At 40.1% G+C, this 18,106-nt stretch overlaps 1 protein-coding gene across 1 annotated transcript in view; it reads left to right on the top strand.

Moving 5' to 3' along the window:
* Window positions 1-18,106, top strand: part of LOC126263571 (Down syndrome cell adhesion molecule-like protein Dscam2) — a 371,182-nt gene that overhangs the window by 105,914 nt on the left and 247,162 nt on the right. Inside the window, exons 4-7 of the mRNA XM_049960663.1 lie at window positions 686-835; window positions 925-1,045; window positions 13,703-13,881; window positions 14,059-14,331. Coding sequence (XP_049816620.1) covers window positions 686-835; window positions 925-1,045; window positions 13,703-13,881; window positions 14,059-14,331 — 723 coding nt within the window. The remainder of the gene's footprint in view (window positions 1-685; window positions 836-924; window positions 1,046-13,702; window positions 13,882-14,058; window positions 14,332-18,106) is intronic.

Raw genomic sequence — 18,106 nt, 5'->3', positions numbered from 1 at the left:
GCATCTGAAACTGATAAAAGGTCATTTCAGTCACAAACTTTTGGCGCTTCTTTAGTAATGTTCGCGGTGGTGGTTGAGTTACATTTACATTTTTGCTACATATTTATTTCATTGTACCACCCGAGTACGTAGAATAGAACTCCTCACTTTTGTGGGCGCTAAGGAATCATCGAAAGTCGGGTAACTTCAGGACGGTATGGAATATTCCCGCCCGCTACCAACCCTATATAATACACAATACGACACACACAGTTGACTGTATCATTGTACCAGGCACTGCGAACGTACCGATGTATATAATGCGTATAGTACCGATATATTTGTACAGGGAACATCGCAGTGACGTTTTTTCAAACGCAATTCCGTCATCAGTAAGTTATCGTCACGTAATGCTCTATAAGCGGTCGTCATCTATTGTTGACAACTGCAATTTCTCATATTTTTCTTAAATTATCGCTTTTAGCGTACGATATGGCAAGTTTTATAATTTACAGTAGCAGATATACTTTCTTGTCTACTTTTCGGTATTCTATGTATTTAGAGCCTTGTGTATTACGGGCCCGTATCTTTTAATCTGCTTTAGACTCCTGCTTCCTTTGACAGCATTTGCACAATTCTGAACAAATGTAGTTAATGAATTATATAAAAACAAAGTAATCGCCATTAGACAATTTGTGGTGTTCAGGAGGAAAGTATGCCGTCTTGGAGAGCGGGGACCTTTACATCTTCAACGCGGGGCCCAGTGACGGCTACAAGAGCTACTCATGTCGCAGTGTGCACCGGCTAACTGGCGAGGTGCGAGCCAGTGCATATCCGGGACGCATCATCATCACAGGTGGGTGTGCACTGAATCCCCCGCTCTAGTGCGTACAACTGCATACATCTAACGGTAAAAACCCTCCCCTCTCTTTCTCTCTCTTGCAGAACCGAAGGGAAGTGTGCAGCCCAGGATAACTGTCGAGAAGCACGTCAACAAACAGGTCAAGGTGGGCGACGACGTCATACTGCCCTGTGTTGCCCAAGGGTTTCCAGTTCCTACCTATAGGTCAGTCCTTCTGTTACTTACGGCTCCACTTCTTTCCTGTTTTGGGGTTAATGAACTTCAATATAAAACTTTAGGCATTCCAACATGGACATACATAGCCTGAAAACCATTGAAATGCATGCCAGAGGGTACTTCTCATTGTATTGGTTATTTGGGTTTCTTCCCATTCGATTCAGTTACACAGTGCAGGGAGACTAATTATTTAAAAGCCTCTGTGCGTACCTTAACTAGTCTAATCTTGTCTTTCCAATCACTACAGGAGTAATATGTAGAGCAATGTTGTATATTTCTAGATTCGTCAATTGAAACTGGTTCTTGATACTTTGTAAGTAGGTTTTCACAGGTTAGTTGGCTCCTGTTTTCACTCTCCTTAGTTATATGTTCAATATTACTTGTTAGTCCTACTTGCTAAACTGGCCACACACTTGAGCAATGTTCAAGGAAGGGTCACACAAGTGTATTATAAACAATCTCCATTGCAGAATGTCTGTATTTTCGCAGCATCCTTCCAGAAACCCAAATCCATTACTTGCTTTACCATCTCCCAAATACTATACGAGATGGCAGATTCTATTTGTGACACTCTGATATTGTGGTCATATGCTACTATGTTTTCTTTCTTTTTTTTATGTCTTGATCTAATTGAATGTTTGTGCAACTTATTTCAAACAGTACGTTATTATAGATAATCATCTGCTAAAACTCTGAGGTTACTTTTAATACTTTCTGCAAGGTTATTAATGTACTACATGGGTATCAACACATTTTTGTGAGCTACACCTGAAGTTACTAATACTTCTACTAGTGACTCTCCATTCAAGGTAACATGCTGCATCAATGCTACCAATAAATCCTCAACCCTTTCATAAATTTTACTAGCAATCCCATATGATCACATTTTCAGCAGTAAGTGTAGGTGCGGTACTAACGCAAAGACATTTCGGAAATCAAGAAATACTACATCTACCTGCCTTCATCCATGGATTTTAGTATGTAGGCCTGGTGGGAGAAAAATGCAAGTTGGGTTTCAAATTAGCATGTTTGTGGAACCAATACTGGTTGGCATGGAGAAGGTCATTCTTGTGTTTGAGTCCAGAACGTGTTCTACAACATATAGATGTCAAAGAGACTGGACAGTAGTTCTGTGGATCACTTCACATGGTAATCTGAAACCCAGTGGAGGGTGATACATATTTTACTTCAGCTGTTTTCACTTCCTCTAACAACTAAAGTAAAGCAGTAAAGGAAACAAAAGAAAAATTCGGAGTAGGTATTAAAATTCATGGAGAAGAAGTAAAAACTTTGAGGTTCGCCGATGACATTGTAATTCTGTCAGAGACAGCAAAGGACTTGGAAGAGCAGTTGAACGGAATGGACAGTGTCTTGAAAGTAGGATATAAGATGAACATCAACAAAAGCAAAACGAGGATAATGGAATGTAGTCAAATTAAATCGGGTGATGCTGAGGGAATTAGATTAGGAAATGAGACACTTAAAGTAGTAAAGGAGTTTTGCTATTTAGGGAGTAAAATAACTGATGATGGTAGAAGTAGAGAGGATATAAAATGTAGACTGGCAATGGCAAGGAAATCGTTTCTGAAGAAGAGAAATTTGTTAACATCAAATATAGATTTAAGTGTCAGGAAGTCGTTTCTGAAAGTATTTGTATGGAGTGTGGCCATGTATGGGAGTGAAACATGGACGATAACCAGTTTGGACAAGAAGAGAATAGAAGCTTTCGAAATGTGGTGCTACAGAAGAATGCTGAAGATAAGGTGGGTAGATCACGTAACTAATGAGGAGGTGTTGAATAGGATTGGGGAGAAGAGAAGTTTGTGGCACAACTTGACTAGAAGAAGGGATCGGTTGGTAGGACATGTTTTGAGGCATCAAGGGATCACAAATTTGGCATTGGAGGGCAGCGTGGAGGGTAAAAATCGTAGAGGGAGACCAAGAGATCAATACACTAAGCAGATTCAGAAGGATGTAGGTTGCAGTAGGTACTGGGAGATGAAGAAGCTTGCACAGGATAGAGTAGCATGGAGAGCTGCATCAAACCAGTCTCAGGACTGAAGACCACAACAACAACAACAACAACAACTAAAATTTGGAGGAGGAAGTGATTCATACACACCTAACATACTGATTTATCTCGTGAAAACTTTATCTTTTCACTATAATGACAGTAGGTTTAGGATGAGGTCTGCAACAGTATCCCAACAAATAACAGACTTTTGGCAGTTCAGTCACACTGTTATTACATGTTAATGCCTCAGTGTGTTTTTAATGCTTTCTTTGTCAGCAGTCTTGCAATTAATTTTTAAATTGATGTGTATCTACTCTATGAGCAGACTTTTGAGAACATTCATCATGAGTTAAGACAGTGTGCCAGACTGGAACTCAGACACAGATACCTGCTTCTTTGAGTCGTGCACTTCCTTCCCTGACAGATCAATCCAAATGGAACTAGCGACCTGTGAGAAGGGTCATAACAGTGTTCAGGTTCAGGTACCAATCAGGCACACAGTTTTAGCTCTCAAGTATCATCACAGTATAGCTAAAGGGTAAAAATGCGCCATCTGAGTGGCTTCTCTGATTTCTCTAACTTTATTGTATCCTTACATACAGAAGTTACAGTCAAACAGCATTATAGAAGAGCCTTGATGGATTTTGAAAGTTGTGGGAAGCAGATAGAGGCAAGCAGGAACTTTGATAGGTCCAAGAGGCAGGCTAATTACTGCAGTTAGTAATGTATTGCCCACAAAAGGCAGACCTCTGAGCTTCCACTTCAATCTAGCAAACAAGTTTTTGTTGCATAACCTCTATTAAAGAGTGAAAATGTCATCTTGAAAATGGTTTTGTTCAGGGATGTATGTTGGGTGGTTAGATATATCTTTACCTTCAGTAGCTCATTTCTAAGTAATTTGTTATTAGTAGTTTATTCAGCCAGCAACAATGTACATGATTAGAATGTAATGCCTCTGGGTCACATCAAATAGATTTTGATACCAAAAATATAATGGTCAGCAATTTCTTGCTTTCAGACAAGTATAACATCATTGTTCAGAGAATGTCCAAAATTGTAAAACGAATTAAATAAGAAATGCAGGTATCCTGGAGCAAAATATGTACTTTGCTTACAATAGTGTCCAATATTTGTTCTGCTACTGTACAGAATAGTTTATTTTACATTTATTCAGTGTGTCAATCACCATAACCTAAAGACATGCAAGTATTCACTCAGTTCTGAAAAGAATTTCAAAGTAGTGCAAAGAGTGTCAACTTGCGTGTTGAGAATTGCGAACTTGTACAGTTCACAAAAAGCAAAAATGTAGCATCCTATAACTAAATTATCAATGCATCACAACTGGGATCACTTAGCACATACTAGTATGAGGGAATAACTGTTAATAGCGAAATGAAATGGAATGAACACATAGCTTAGTCATAGGCAAACAGGCCGCAAACTACAGTTCATTGGTAGGATACTGCCTACTGGGAATATTCAGTCAGTTTTCTGCAAATGGTAAGGCCTACAAAACTTTCTTCTAACTCTTAGAATATTGCTCAAGTTTCTGGGACTCATCCCAAGCTGGTCTGATGCAGGATCTTCAATGAATACAAAGAATGACAGTCAGGGATGATCTCAGGTTAGTTTGTCAATGGAAAAACATCACAGAGATACTGAAAAACCTAAACTGACACACACTTGAAGATAGACCCCAGCTATCCCATGAAGGCTTGGTTACTTAGTTTCTATAAGCAGTATGAAGTGAGGAATCCGGGAATATACTAAAATCTTCTACCAATCATTCCTGTAGTGCCTTTGAAGACCAAAATGGAATAATTATTGCGTGCATAAAGCCATGCTCTATACACAAATGGAATGGGTAGAAGCCATAATATGTGGTACAGTGAGGAGTATACTCTGTCATGCACTTAACACTAGTTTGGAGAATATAGATGTAAAGTATATCTCGTGCTACAATATGTTATATCATCTACGTTCAGTTTCTGTAGTTGTGAAAATCCCAGCAACTTGGTCCATTTGAGTGTAGTCTCCATCAGTATCACGAATGTTGATCAACCTTCCCCTCCTTCCCCTACAATAGAACTGTCATAATCATTCTATTGTTGTTCAAATTGTAACTTATGGTTGTGTGTAAAAGTGCTGTAGCCATATTGGCCTAAAGTAAAATAACTCGTGGCTCATCTTCCAGGAAATGTGGACAGCCATACTATGGACTGATCTAAGTGAATATTATTCGTTCATACTTCATCTTATTAGGTCATTATACTAATTGATAATACACATTGTTTATTCCATCTATGGAAAGAGAAGAGCAGACATGTAACTTATGATAGGTGGTACATGAGTTACCCTTTAACAATGACTTTCCTGAAAGAAATGATAACAATAGATGAAGCAAAAAGGAAAACCAAGACAGTTGCCACTAACATTTCTGGCATATATAATGAGTGAAGCTGATTCTTCTATTTTTGTGTCCAAAAAGAAGCCATTCTATAAGAAATAGAGCATAATTTTCCTTTTTACTATGCTCAGAGATTCTCCAATTGATTTCGACTCCAAAACTCTGACATTAAAAAAATTGGATATAAGCACAAAAAAGATCTTATTAATGTTGGTTATGAACTGTGCATTGTATAAACAGTTTAAGGAAGTAAGGAAGAACAAGGAGATGGCCACTGAGTAAGTTTTACTATTATAGAACACAACAGTTTTTGTTGCAGTTCTTGTTGTTCCCTCCAGTCTGAAGATTGGTTTAATGTAGCTATCTACACAAGTCTATCCTGTGAAAGAATAACTAAATAACTACTGCAGTCTACATCAGTTTGGACTTGCTTACTGTGCTCAGAGCTTTACAGTTTCCCCCCCCCCCCCCCCCCCCCCACCACCACCACCACCACCACCACACACACACACACACACACACACACACACACACACACACACACACTTCTGTCCATAACCAAACTGATTATTCCTTGATGTTTCGAGTTTTCGATGATATTGAGCCACAGTCACGAAATACTGTTTAAAAGAGTAAACCACTATTCTATTACTATATTTATCTTTTGTACCATCTAGATTTCAGCTTTTATATCCCTATCAAGTACAATGCTAAAATACCTTCAGAAAATATTTCCTAACAATTAAATATCAAAAAGTCAAATACTGTACAGCATAAAACTAATTTATGAAAGTCATAAACACTGAAAAAAATTTCTGAAAGCCTTATCACTGTGTTCAAAGAAACCACACCTTGAAAAGAAAGCTGTGTCCTATTGCAAAGTTACAAGTTGAATCTTGTAAAATGATTCAAGTGGCAGGTATATGGACATATCAAAAATGGCTGTAAAAGACAACTGACTGCTTAGAAGTCCAGCAAGTTCTCTTCACTCAAGTTAGTATGAACTGATGTGTAGAGAACATTTTTTTCTGGGAAAACCTTTCATTTATTAATTTAAATGTCTATTCCCATAATATAACAAAAGGCAGTATTTAAACATTCAGCACAGATATGCAACACTGAGACAAAACTAACTCAACAAAAAGGAACAAAGTAACTGGATAATGAATTATCATAGATTCAAATTACAAAAATGTAAAATTTAAAGTCTCTCTCAATTAATAGCTTCTAAAAAATTCTTTTGCAGGTAATTCAACAATATTATGAAAGGATGGATTGCTAATCACCATAAAGATGACATGCTGAGTCACAGGCAGGCAAAAACGATAAGACGTGTTTAAATACACAAGAAACACACAAACATTCAAGCAAGTACACCTCATGCACATATAACTGTAATATCCAGCCACTTTGGCCACAAAGCAACTGTGTCAAATGGAATCAGCACTCTGGAGTGGGGTGGGGAAGAGGAGGGATAGCATGAGATGGCTGGGAGAAGAGAATTGAGCCCTGCCTGGTGGAGTATCCAGGGATTATATTGTGGCAGGACAAGGCTGTCAGATGTGCAGCATCAGGACAATGGGGGAGCGAGAGGGGGTGATGGGAAGAAAAAAAGAAGAGGAGCAAAGAGGGGGAAAAGACTGGTGAGTGCATTGGAAGTGAGCGGTGGACAATGAGAGTGAAGAGATGTGAACTGGGAGGTGGTGGAAGGACGCAGGGACAGAAACTGTTGAATGGAGGGTGTGGGAAAAGTAGGTTACCATAGGTTGAGACCAGGGTGGTTTTAGGAGTGGAGATTGTGTTGTAAGGATGACTTCCGTCTATACATTTCGAAAAATCTGGTGGTAGGGGAGAGGATACAGCTGGTCTGGGTTGTGAAACAGCCATTGAAATCAAGCATTTATTGTTAAGCAACTTGTGCTGCAAGATGGTCAACCTTGCTCTTGCCCACAGTTCAGCAGTGGCTATTCATCCTGGTGGACAGCTAGTTGGTAATCGTATCAATATAAAAAACTGAGCAATCATTGCAGAAAACCTGATGTATGATGTGGTTGCTTTTACAGATGGCCTTGCCTCTGATGGGAAAGGATAAGTCTGCAACATGACTGGAATAGGCAGTGCTGGGCGGGTGGATTGGGTTGGTCTTCCACCTGGATCTTTTAGAGGGATAAGATCCCTGTGGATACAGGTGGGACTGGGAGTGGCATAGGGATGGACTAGGATGTTGTGGAGGTCATGTGGAGATGATGATAGATAATCAAGGACCTGACGAAGAATGCGGTTCAATTGTTCCATTCCCAGACAGTACTATGAATGGGGCACTCCTTTGCAGCTGGTTCCTGGGTTGGTGGGAGGACTGGTGGTGTTTGGGAATATGACATGGGAAATCTGTTTGTGGATCAGGTTTAGGGGATAGTGCCTCTCTGTGAAGGCCTTTGTGAGATCTTCAGCATACTGGGCAAGGCAGTTCTTGACACTGCAGATATGCCATCCCTCGGTGGCCAGGCTGCAAGGGAGAGATTTTTTGGTGTGGAAGAGATGGCAGCTGATGAAATGCATGTACTGTTGGTGGGTTTCATGTGGACAGAAGTGTGGACAGAGTCATCAGAGAGGAGAAGGTCAACATCCAGGAAGGTGGCACACTGTGTTGAGGATGACCAGGTGAAGTGAATGGTAGAAAATGTTTTAAGGACGTGGATTCCAGATCATGAAGATATTATCAGTGAACCTTAACCAGGCCATGGGTTTGTTGTTTTGGGACTCTAGGAAGGTTTCATATGGATGGCCCTTAAACATGTTGGCACAGGAGGCTGCTGTGTGGGTGCCCATTGATGTGCTGCAGATTTGTTTGTGTACCTGCTCTTCAAAGAAGAAGTAGTTGTTTGTTAGGATGAAGTTAGTAAGGTGTATGAGGAATGAGGTTGTGGGTTTGGAGTCTGAATAATGTTTCAAGAGGTAGTGTTCCATAGCAGCATGGGCATGAGGGATGTTGGTGTCAAGGAAAGTGGCATCAACAGTGATGAGTACAGATCCAGGAGGTAATAGGTAACCGAGCAATGATTGCAGAAAACCTGATGTATGATGTGGTTGCTTTTACAGATGGCCTTGCCTCTGATGGGAAAGGATAAGTCTGCAACATGACTGGAATAGGCAGTGCTGGGTGGATGGATTGGGTAGGTCTTCCACCTGGATCTTTCAGAGGGACAAGATCCCTCTGGATACAGGTGGGACTGGGAGTGGCATAGGGACGGACTAAGATGTTGTGGAGGTCAGGTGGAGAATGGAACACCACTTTAGGAGGGCTGGGGTGTTGGTGAAGGAAGTGGCTAGTATCTTTGATGTGGGAGGCTAGATTTTGGGCAGTTGTTTGGAGAGGTTAGTCAGTGAGGGCTAAAATTCTTTCAGTGGGAGCACATAAACCAGCTACAGTGGTGCACGCAGGATTGTTGGGTTTATGAATTTTGGGGAGCAAGGAGAAGATGATTGTGTGGGGTGCTACAAGAGAGGAGGGAAATGGATTCAGCGAAGTGGTTGTGGGAAAGGCTTAAGCTTTAAGTGGTGCTTTTTGGCTATGTTGGACTTCTGGGATGGAATCACTATGGCAGAATTTGTAGGTGGAGGAGTCAGATACTGTATTTACATGAATCTGATGCACCGTCGGATGTAATGCACACCCAGTTTTAAAAATTAAATTAATAAGAAAAAGTAATTTTGCCACATCGCTGGTAGAGTGTTTTGTATTGTTGAAATTTATTTTAAATGCTAACTTTATTTCAAACAGTAGTGAATGTATACATAAACTATGAAAAACAACAATAATTTATTTTTAAGTTAAGTGACATTTTCATTAGTTAAAAAGAACGCCTAACTTGATTAACTACATGACATATGAAGAAAAATACTGTAAATTACGGGTGTTACTCATCATTATTCACTAATATCGTCATTACTGGAATCCTTGGAAGAGTCTACATCAGAAATAGATTCATTTACTCCTTCCCTGCCATCCTCGCTGTCGTCCCAGAACACATCATTTTCACTGCCATCCTACATTTCTTGAATGATTTTACGATCATTGGTGCTTCGATGCATTTCCAGGGAGCCGAAACCTAGTGCGCAATAATGTAGGGTGCAGCACGTTTAATTTTTCCTGTCAGAGTCAATTCACGATTTGGTTCGCAAAACCATTTTTTGTACTGTTCCTAAACATAACCTTTGAAAGATTTATTTATACCAATGCCCAGAGATTATAATGCAGAAGTCATTCCTCCAGGAATAACAAGGTCACTGGGTAGGCTGTGGATCTTCTTTTTTACATTGTCAATGAGATGTCCATGAAATGCATCAAGACAAATCATTGATGGTTAGTTGGAAAGCCCATCAGCATGGAGTTCCCATATGTTTCGGAACCAATCAAGCATCAAAGTTTCAGTCATCCATCCCTTCTCTTGATTCCGAACAATGGCATCATCAGGGAACAGCATTTCATTTTTTGGAGTCTTGTGGCTTGTTTTTCACTTGAAGATTAAAAAAGGAGGAAGTTTGTTCCCATCAGCTGTGATTTCCAGCGTTATGTTGCATGCTGTTTTCCACACCCAGATGTTTTGATGGTAACTTCTTTTGTACCCTACTTGTCAATGGTGTAATTACGTGGCATATCAAACCAAATTAGAGTCTCATCAGCGTTGCTTGTTTGGCCCATCAAAAAATTCTTCTCTTTCCAAAGTGTGATAACATACTGCTGAAATTCTTGAAGTTTCTTCTCAAAATCCTGTGGAAGCTTTTGGAATATTGTTGTACAGTGTCGCAGAGGTAAGTGATAAACCCATCCCCGGCTAGCCTTAAACTCTTGCTTCGGTATATTAAGAGCTGCAGCCACCCTTTTGCTTTTTTTATTATGGTGTAACTAGTCGCAGATTGCCCATTCTTTCTCCTTTCTCAGACAAGTTCCAAAACATTTACTGCAACATCAGGATGACTTTCTTTGCAAGGTCCAGAGAATTGCTTTCTAGTAGTGGTAGTTACAAATAATTCCATTTCTGTTTCTTCCATAAGCAAATGTTAATCTCGGCTACATTGAACACTCTTCCTGCCCTTCTGTTATCATATTTTCAGCATAAAGAATTACTTTACGCTTGAAAGTAGCTACATACAATATTCTTCTCTGCTTGCCTTCCATTTCGTGACTACCTAATGCAAACACAATGTGAAGTATTGTAGTAGGCCAACAATAATGAAACGACGTTAAGAAGTACAACAGTGCATTGTAATGTATGGGACAGTACCTTAAAAAAAAAAAATAAATAAATAATAATCTTCTCATCGCGGTAATGGATTTGGTCCTAATGCCTGCTAACAGAACTGGAAATATAACAGCCTTTTTAACTCAGTAGTCTCTTACCCGATTTACGTCTTCTTTTCTTTAATTCACAGATACCATACCTACATTTTCTTGCTACAGTTTAATAAATGTTCTGCTACTTCAGATCACATATGGTAAGAAATACCTGTAAACGATTCAAGTTTGTACTCTAATCTAACACGCCATCGAATCTTACGTGCACCCCAATTTTGAGGACTTTGTATGGTAAAAAAATAGAGCACACTAGATTCGCATAAATACGGTAATTGGCAGAGGCCTTCCACCAAATAGTCTCTATGACTCAGATCAGTATCTGTTTTGAGGCTGTGTATGGCTCTTCTTTCTTTTGCTGAAATATTGGTGTCCTTAGGAAGAGACCTGGAGAAGGATACTGAGGCCAGATATGAGGTAAGGAATTCATGGAAGGTGACGAGGGATTGGTTAGGTAGGAGGATCACAGTTGGATGGTGCTATAAACTGGGAGAGGCAGAGCTCAGTGTTGGGATTGGGTTGGCTTGTGTTGGAGAGATTGGTGGTAAAGAAGTGTCTCCATTGCAGGGACCAGGAGAAGTGTTACCATTGCAGGGATTGGGAGAAGGAGAGTAGGTATTTGACAAGTCAAAAATGGTTAAATTTTGGTGTAGGGCTGGAGGAAACCAACATATTGTGGCCAAGAGGAAAGTGGACCACCCTGTGACACAACATGCAGTTGAACATAACATGCTTGATGTCGATGGCCACTTCGCAACCCAGGCCATCTGGATTCTTCCCTTTATCACCAGCTTCTCTGAATTGTGTAGACTGGAGTTATCCTTAGGACACATTATCGACTCCCAGAATCACCCTAGCTGCTTCAGCCTAGGGCAGCCTGCTGTTCCCACATTCTCCCATTCTTTCTGTCCTATCACCTCCTTCCAAATCACATCCCTCAACCACATTGTGTACCGCTCTCAGCCAATGAACCTAAGAGTCTTTTTGCCCCTCTCTGCTCCTCTTCTTTTCCCCTCCCCTCTCCCTTACTCCCCCACAGCATCCTGACACTGTACCTGGCAGCCTTATCCTGCCATCATCTAGTCCCTGCATGCTCCGTCCAAGCATTACTCATGTCTCTCCCCCACTCGTATCCTGCTATCCCTCCCCCTTCTCCTTCCTCCCCTCTCCAGATTGCTGCTTCCATTTTACATAGTCACATTCTGACCGGGATGGCCACGGATAGCAGTCACGTGTGCATGAGGTGTGTTTGCTTGCATGTGTGTGTGTGTGTGTGTGTTTTTCATTTGTGAAGAAATCTTTGGCCAAAAGTTCAATGTGTAACAGTCTTTTCATTGTGCCTGTCTGTAACTTGGCAATCAAAACTTTCATAATATTGCTGATATTTCAACATGGACTTTCCATTCCTTAATTTTGCAGGTAATTCAATATCTTGCAACCTGAAGTTTTAAATTGTAAAATATATGCAAATGCATGCTGTAAAAATGAAGTAATTGTGATATAATTACACATAAAATGCATTAATTCTCTTGCTCAGTTGTTGTTAAAACTGGTACACAGTATTATATTTTTTTATGATTATGTTATCACCTGATTATATGCTGCTCGATTGAGACAGTAATCGATACCACATTTGACACCATATCATATCTGGCTCGATCAATAATATCACTTATTTGCTTGTCCAATACCATACAAAACTTGTATACTACATTATTTATGGATCAGTATAATACTAAAACAGCTGCCTATTACCTACTGCTTCTCTTCCCAACCTATTCCTTGGCCCACCCACGATGACTTCTTAGTTCTCTACACCCCTACTTGATATAGTTTTACAAAGCTATGGACCCTTATCAACACTGTTTTCTGAAGAACCTCCTTCTCTCCTTCTACATTATTCTGCTGTAACCCCTTCACCACAAAACTGTATACAACATGCATCCAGCCTCATCTGCACGTGGTTTAGCTCTCCTTCAAATGAATGGTCATCTTTACTCATTTGGTGGTCATTATTTCGTCTCCTTTGAGAACCAAGAAGTTTCTCCTATTTTGTGATTCATCTTTTTCTGTTAGACCTTCCACAACTCTTAGTACATTATACTCTCTCTTCCTTTTTTAATTTTAATTTTTCAGTTAATTACAACTTTTTCATTGGTTCTTTCTTGTTCGAAGTACACGTATTTCTTTCAACTATTGTTGCTCCAAAATACATATACTTTTGTCATTAATTTCTCTTCTCACTGTGTATCGTGAAACTTCTGGAAGCAATTACAGAGGAGGTAAAAAGCTTTTACTACTATTTTACCAATCCACAGTGTATCGTGGAACTTCTGAAAGTAGTTGAAAAGAAGTTAATAAAAACTGATAAATGAAAACAAGTGGCTTGATGCTATTATCTGCCCACATCTCGTGGTCGTGCGGTAGCGTTCTCGCTTCCCACGCCCGGGTTCCCGGGTTCGATTCCCGGCGGGGTCAGGGATTTTCTCTGCCTCGTGATGGCTGGGTGTTGTGTGCTGTCCTTAGGTTAGTTAGGTTTAAGTAGTTCTAAGTTCTAGGGGACTTATGACCACAGCAGTTGAGTCCCATAGTGCTCAGAGCCATTTGAACCATTTTTTGCTATTATCTCATTACCTTCCATTGTTTGTCATGCAGACAAATGTCCACTCTTTCTTCATGATCAATGACAGCATTAGACTGAGAACTATTGTTTGTTTCTTTTAAAATATGTTGTATTGGTGAAGATAGAGATGGGGGACTGGTGAATGTCAGACCAAAATTCTTCATTTTTCGTTTGAAAATGAAATGCAGAAATGAAATGCTTAACAGCTGTGACTGTGTTTTGAAGTGGTATTTGATGTCTGTTAACAGGTGGTTTAGAGAAGATAATGATCAGCTACAACCTATGGCTGTTGGTGATCGTGTGAGTGTGCTAGCTGCAGGTTTAATGCGAATCAGCAAAATACGTCTTGAGGACCAGGGAAAATATTTATGTTGGGTAAACAACTCAGCAGGTGAAGAAACTGTGCAAGTAACACTTACAGTGACAGGTAATATTAAAAATGGAAAAGTATTTGAATCACTTGTATAAGAATTATTGCAAACTGAACTATTTATGTGCTGTCATTTAAAATGAAAATTAAGATTCAGGTGTATTTGAACTTATTATGTAACAACAGCGTAATGTTGATGTGGATTTGTTGTTAAAATTTTTCTTTTCTTTCCAGCTCCTCTCTCAGCACATGTGCAGCCACAGTCACAAGTTGTGGATGTAGGAAAGGAAGCATCATTCATGTGCATTCCTGGTGGATATCCCATAACAAGAGTTTCTTGGTATAGGAATGGGAAACCTATTGTGCCTGACTCAAGGTTTGAGATAACTTCATCACCTGAGAAATTATCTGTTAAGCCACTCCAGAAGGAAGACCATGGGATGTATCAGTGTTTTGTGAGCAATGAATGGGAGATGGCTCAAGCAACAGCAGAACTTCAGCTTGGAGGTAAATCTGAGTTTCTACTGAGCTGTCAGTGAACAAATGCTTTTAATAGTTTCTTCTTTACTCCTCCCTGTACCCCATACTCACTATACTGATGTAATTTCCATTGCAACATGTCCCATATTTCTCCAATGGATCTCTGTACTCGCTTGTTTACATACCCACCATTAATCGTTTTACTTTCCCTTTCTTTCTGTACTTTATCCATTTGCTCCTTTCTGCTGTTTCTCTATGAGAGTATTATTTTCTGATTATTTACATAGAGACAGCACATATAAACAATCAGCCCTAGTTATTGAAACTTCCTGGCAGATTAAAACTGTGTGCCGGACGAGACTCGAACTCGGGACCTATGCCTTTCATTCTAGAAACATCCCCCAGGCTGTGGCTAAGCCATGTCTCCGCAATATCCTTTCTTTCAGGAGTGCTAGTTCTGCAAGGTTCGCAGGAGAGCTTCTGTAAAGTTTGGAAGGTAGGAGACGAGGTACTGGTAGAGGTAAAGCTGTGAGGATGGGGTGTGAGTCGTGCTTGGGTAGCTCAGTTGGTAGAGCACTTGCCCATGAAAGGCAAAGGTCCCGAGTTCGAGTCTCAGTCTGGCACACAGTTTTAATCTACCAGGAAGTTTCATATCAGTGCACACTCCGCTGTAGAGTGAAAATTTCATTCTATAAACCCTAGTTATTTTGATTTTCTTGTTATTGCTCAGTGGTTTTTAGCTGAACCTATATACCCTAATTCTATAAATATGCCATTGCTTTAATCATCCCTACTTTCACAACCTGATGTTGAATCCAAGAGACACTGCCTATTAACAAGCTCTGCATACTGGCAGTGATGGATCATTCAGCATAAGGGTGCCCAGCATTGTGGAAACCAAGTGAAACTTGGGGAATTTTTGTATCTTGTCTAATAACCTTGGAAAGACCATGGTACCTGATTTGATTTTGGGCAGAGGTATTCATTTGCCTTCTGCAGTTCTATGCTCACCATTCATCATCGGCTCCAGCCTGGCCATGCTACTGTGGTTTGTTGTTGTGCCATAATTTTGAGAGTTTGTGATGTGATGTGACCAGCAAGGAGCAGTGAAGAGTTTATTGTGGTTAACATTTATATCAGTTCAAATTTTGCTTGATAAGATGATGTGATCACAAAGATGTGTGCTTTTAGGGCAGTATGTGGCCTTTTTCGAATCCATTTATTTTGAAGTAGGGATGATAGGGCATAACAGATTTGCATCCAGTCAATTGCTTTGGATATATAGCAAAAAATTACTGTTTTACATTCCAACAGCCTTAGATCTGATTGCATTGTATGAATAAGATTGATTAAAGATCATCTTTAGTGGTAGGCATAAATTAGTATAGCTAGAACACTAACATCAGTTATTGAGTTTTCTGGAATGAGTTTGTTGGCTTGCTTAATATTGAGCTAAAGCCTGCAACAAGAACAGCGCAACACAGATGGCCAGAAGGTGAGTGGGGACTGTGGGCATAGGTGGCTGCGGCATGGGCAGTGAGGTGATTCTTTGCATCATTTCTATCCATACTGGCTAACTTTTCTGGTGTTGCTGTGGGTCGTAATGATGTGACCTACTTTCAGTTACATGCATGCATGGAAGTATTTATTGCCTTCCTTCGGACTCGGCCAAGGAGATATGTAGGTGAGAGGATGGGACAGAAGTTGTTCATAAGAAAGGGTGTGTGCAGTTCATGAGATTTTTTAGTGGCTTTCTGTCTTTGTGAACATTTGGCCACACTTACCATGTTGTTTAGGTGAGATCATGTCAAATGCATGCTACGGTCGCAGGTTCGAATCTTGCCTCGGGCATGGGTGTGTGTGCTGTCCTTAGGTTAGTTAGGTTTAAGTAGTTCTAAGTTCTAGGGGACTTATGACCTAAGATGTTGAGTCCCATAGTGCTCAGAGCCATTTGAACCATTTGTCAAATGCACATGTTGACTTACGGCTTACTTGATGAACTGGAAGGTTGCGCTCGACCTTCGCTGGACAGAGGATCCAAAATTTTGGTGGGTTGTAGAGCACACATCTGATAAATTCAGTATTTGGTTCATGACCTGTAAAATGAATTTATTGCTCAGCAATACAGGCAAGCAGGCATTGTCTAATCGTGCAACTGAAAGAAGCATGGTGGGCTCGAGGCTACTACGAAGGTTACAATGTCTATTTGAATGCTAAACAACCCAAATAGCCATTGCTCCAATACTGTTGCATCAGACATAGCCCCTACAATGCCACCTGTTAACTCTGGATACACTCTGCTGATAGCCACACTGACAAAGGAGAGGATAATCTTGATGGTGCTCCTGATTTGGTAAGTGCACTGCAAAATAAAATTACCAATTTCAGTTAAGAAAAGAAGTATTTCTAAACAGCCTCTGTGTATATTTAGTCTGCTGTGGCACAGGTGGGGGGTGCATCATCCAATTGTAGTGTGGTCCACACCCCGAGACAATTGCATCAAGCACCGACAATGCAAGATTATTTGCCGAGGGATGCTGTGACAAAGCCAGAGATCCATTTGTGTCTGTTGGCTGCTATGTGTCACAGATATTCTCTGGACATTGGCAGCCTTGTTAATCTCTAATCGGATGTGTTCCCAGACAGTACCACTACCTCCAAAATGCAGATTCAAAACTAAATTACAGTATTGTGTTCAGACTGCAGCCGTTTTTCGCTAAACAACTACAAGATATTGTTACTGCCTATGACATTATAGTGACTGAGTTTGATCTGTTTGTATGTTTCTAGGACTGCACATTGGGCCAGATTTTGAGCAGGTAACTCCCTTCAGTGTTTTTGAGGAAAAAGTACTGTAAAAGATTTAGTTGAAGGATTTGAGGTAGGTGCATCCCAGTTTAAAGTAAATCTGAAAAGCAAGGTTTTTCAGGTGCCCATGATTGCTTTAATGTTAATAAAGCATTCCTAAGAGAAATGAAAAGCACGCTCAAAGTCAAGGGTAATCCAGAGGATCCAGTGCTTTTGTACTTTGGGTCATATGGCTAACATACAGTGCATGGTGATTTTAAGACTGATTGTACTATTGTTGGTTTGACCTTGTTTAGTTTCCGAGATCGTTACAGAATCTGTCTAAAAATGTTCCCTCCTACCAAGCTAATTTCAGCAGTATGACAAGCACCTCTGTTTTCCTGCAGAAATTTTGTGTTGTTTGATGGGTGGAAAATGAAATCGTGTAACTCTGGGCTCAGCAAATATTAAGGCCTTTTTTAAGATGTGTGAAGAGAGCACAAAGGGTAAAGAAGGAACAGAAGGAGATAAAACCGAAACCTAAGGTCACTACTGGAATTCCTTAGAGTCATATCTACCAAGTAGCATGAGAGCCTTTGAGGGATAAGATGCTGATAGCTCATATCACCTTCCTTGAGACTGTGGCTACTCAGGTTGAGTCATTTCTGTCTAAATTTCAGTCAGATGCTTCTTGGCTTCTTTCCTATAAACTTCCCTCCAATCTGTGGTCAGAGAATTAATGAGAAAATATGTGAAACTAGAGGTTGATAAAACAGACTAGTTTCAAAATAGATCTGAATGACTACATGGGGTTGCAGCCCCAGAAAGTGGACATCAGATACAGAACCAAAAAAACTCTGTGCTAGTTTGAATATCAGAATAAGATATCTTGGCATTCCAGAATGAGTGCTTTACATTTTTGAAGTGTCTGATATTCAAAATTCTGAATAAATTTCCCCTGGCACATTCTTTTTACAATTCCATGTTTAGACTCAGAAGTGGCAGTTAACACCAA

The sequence above is a fragment of the Schistocerca nitens genome, chromosome 6 (assembly GCF_023898315.1).
Source record: "Schistocerca nitens isolate TAMUIC-IGC-003100 chromosome 6, iqSchNite1.1, whole genome shotgun sequence".
Taxonomy (NCBI): Eukaryota; Metazoa; Arthropoda; class Insecta; order Orthoptera; family Acrididae; genus Schistocerca; species Schistocerca nitens.
Note: the sequence above shows the minus strand (reverse complement) of the source record. Positions and strands in the feature narration are given on the sequence as shown.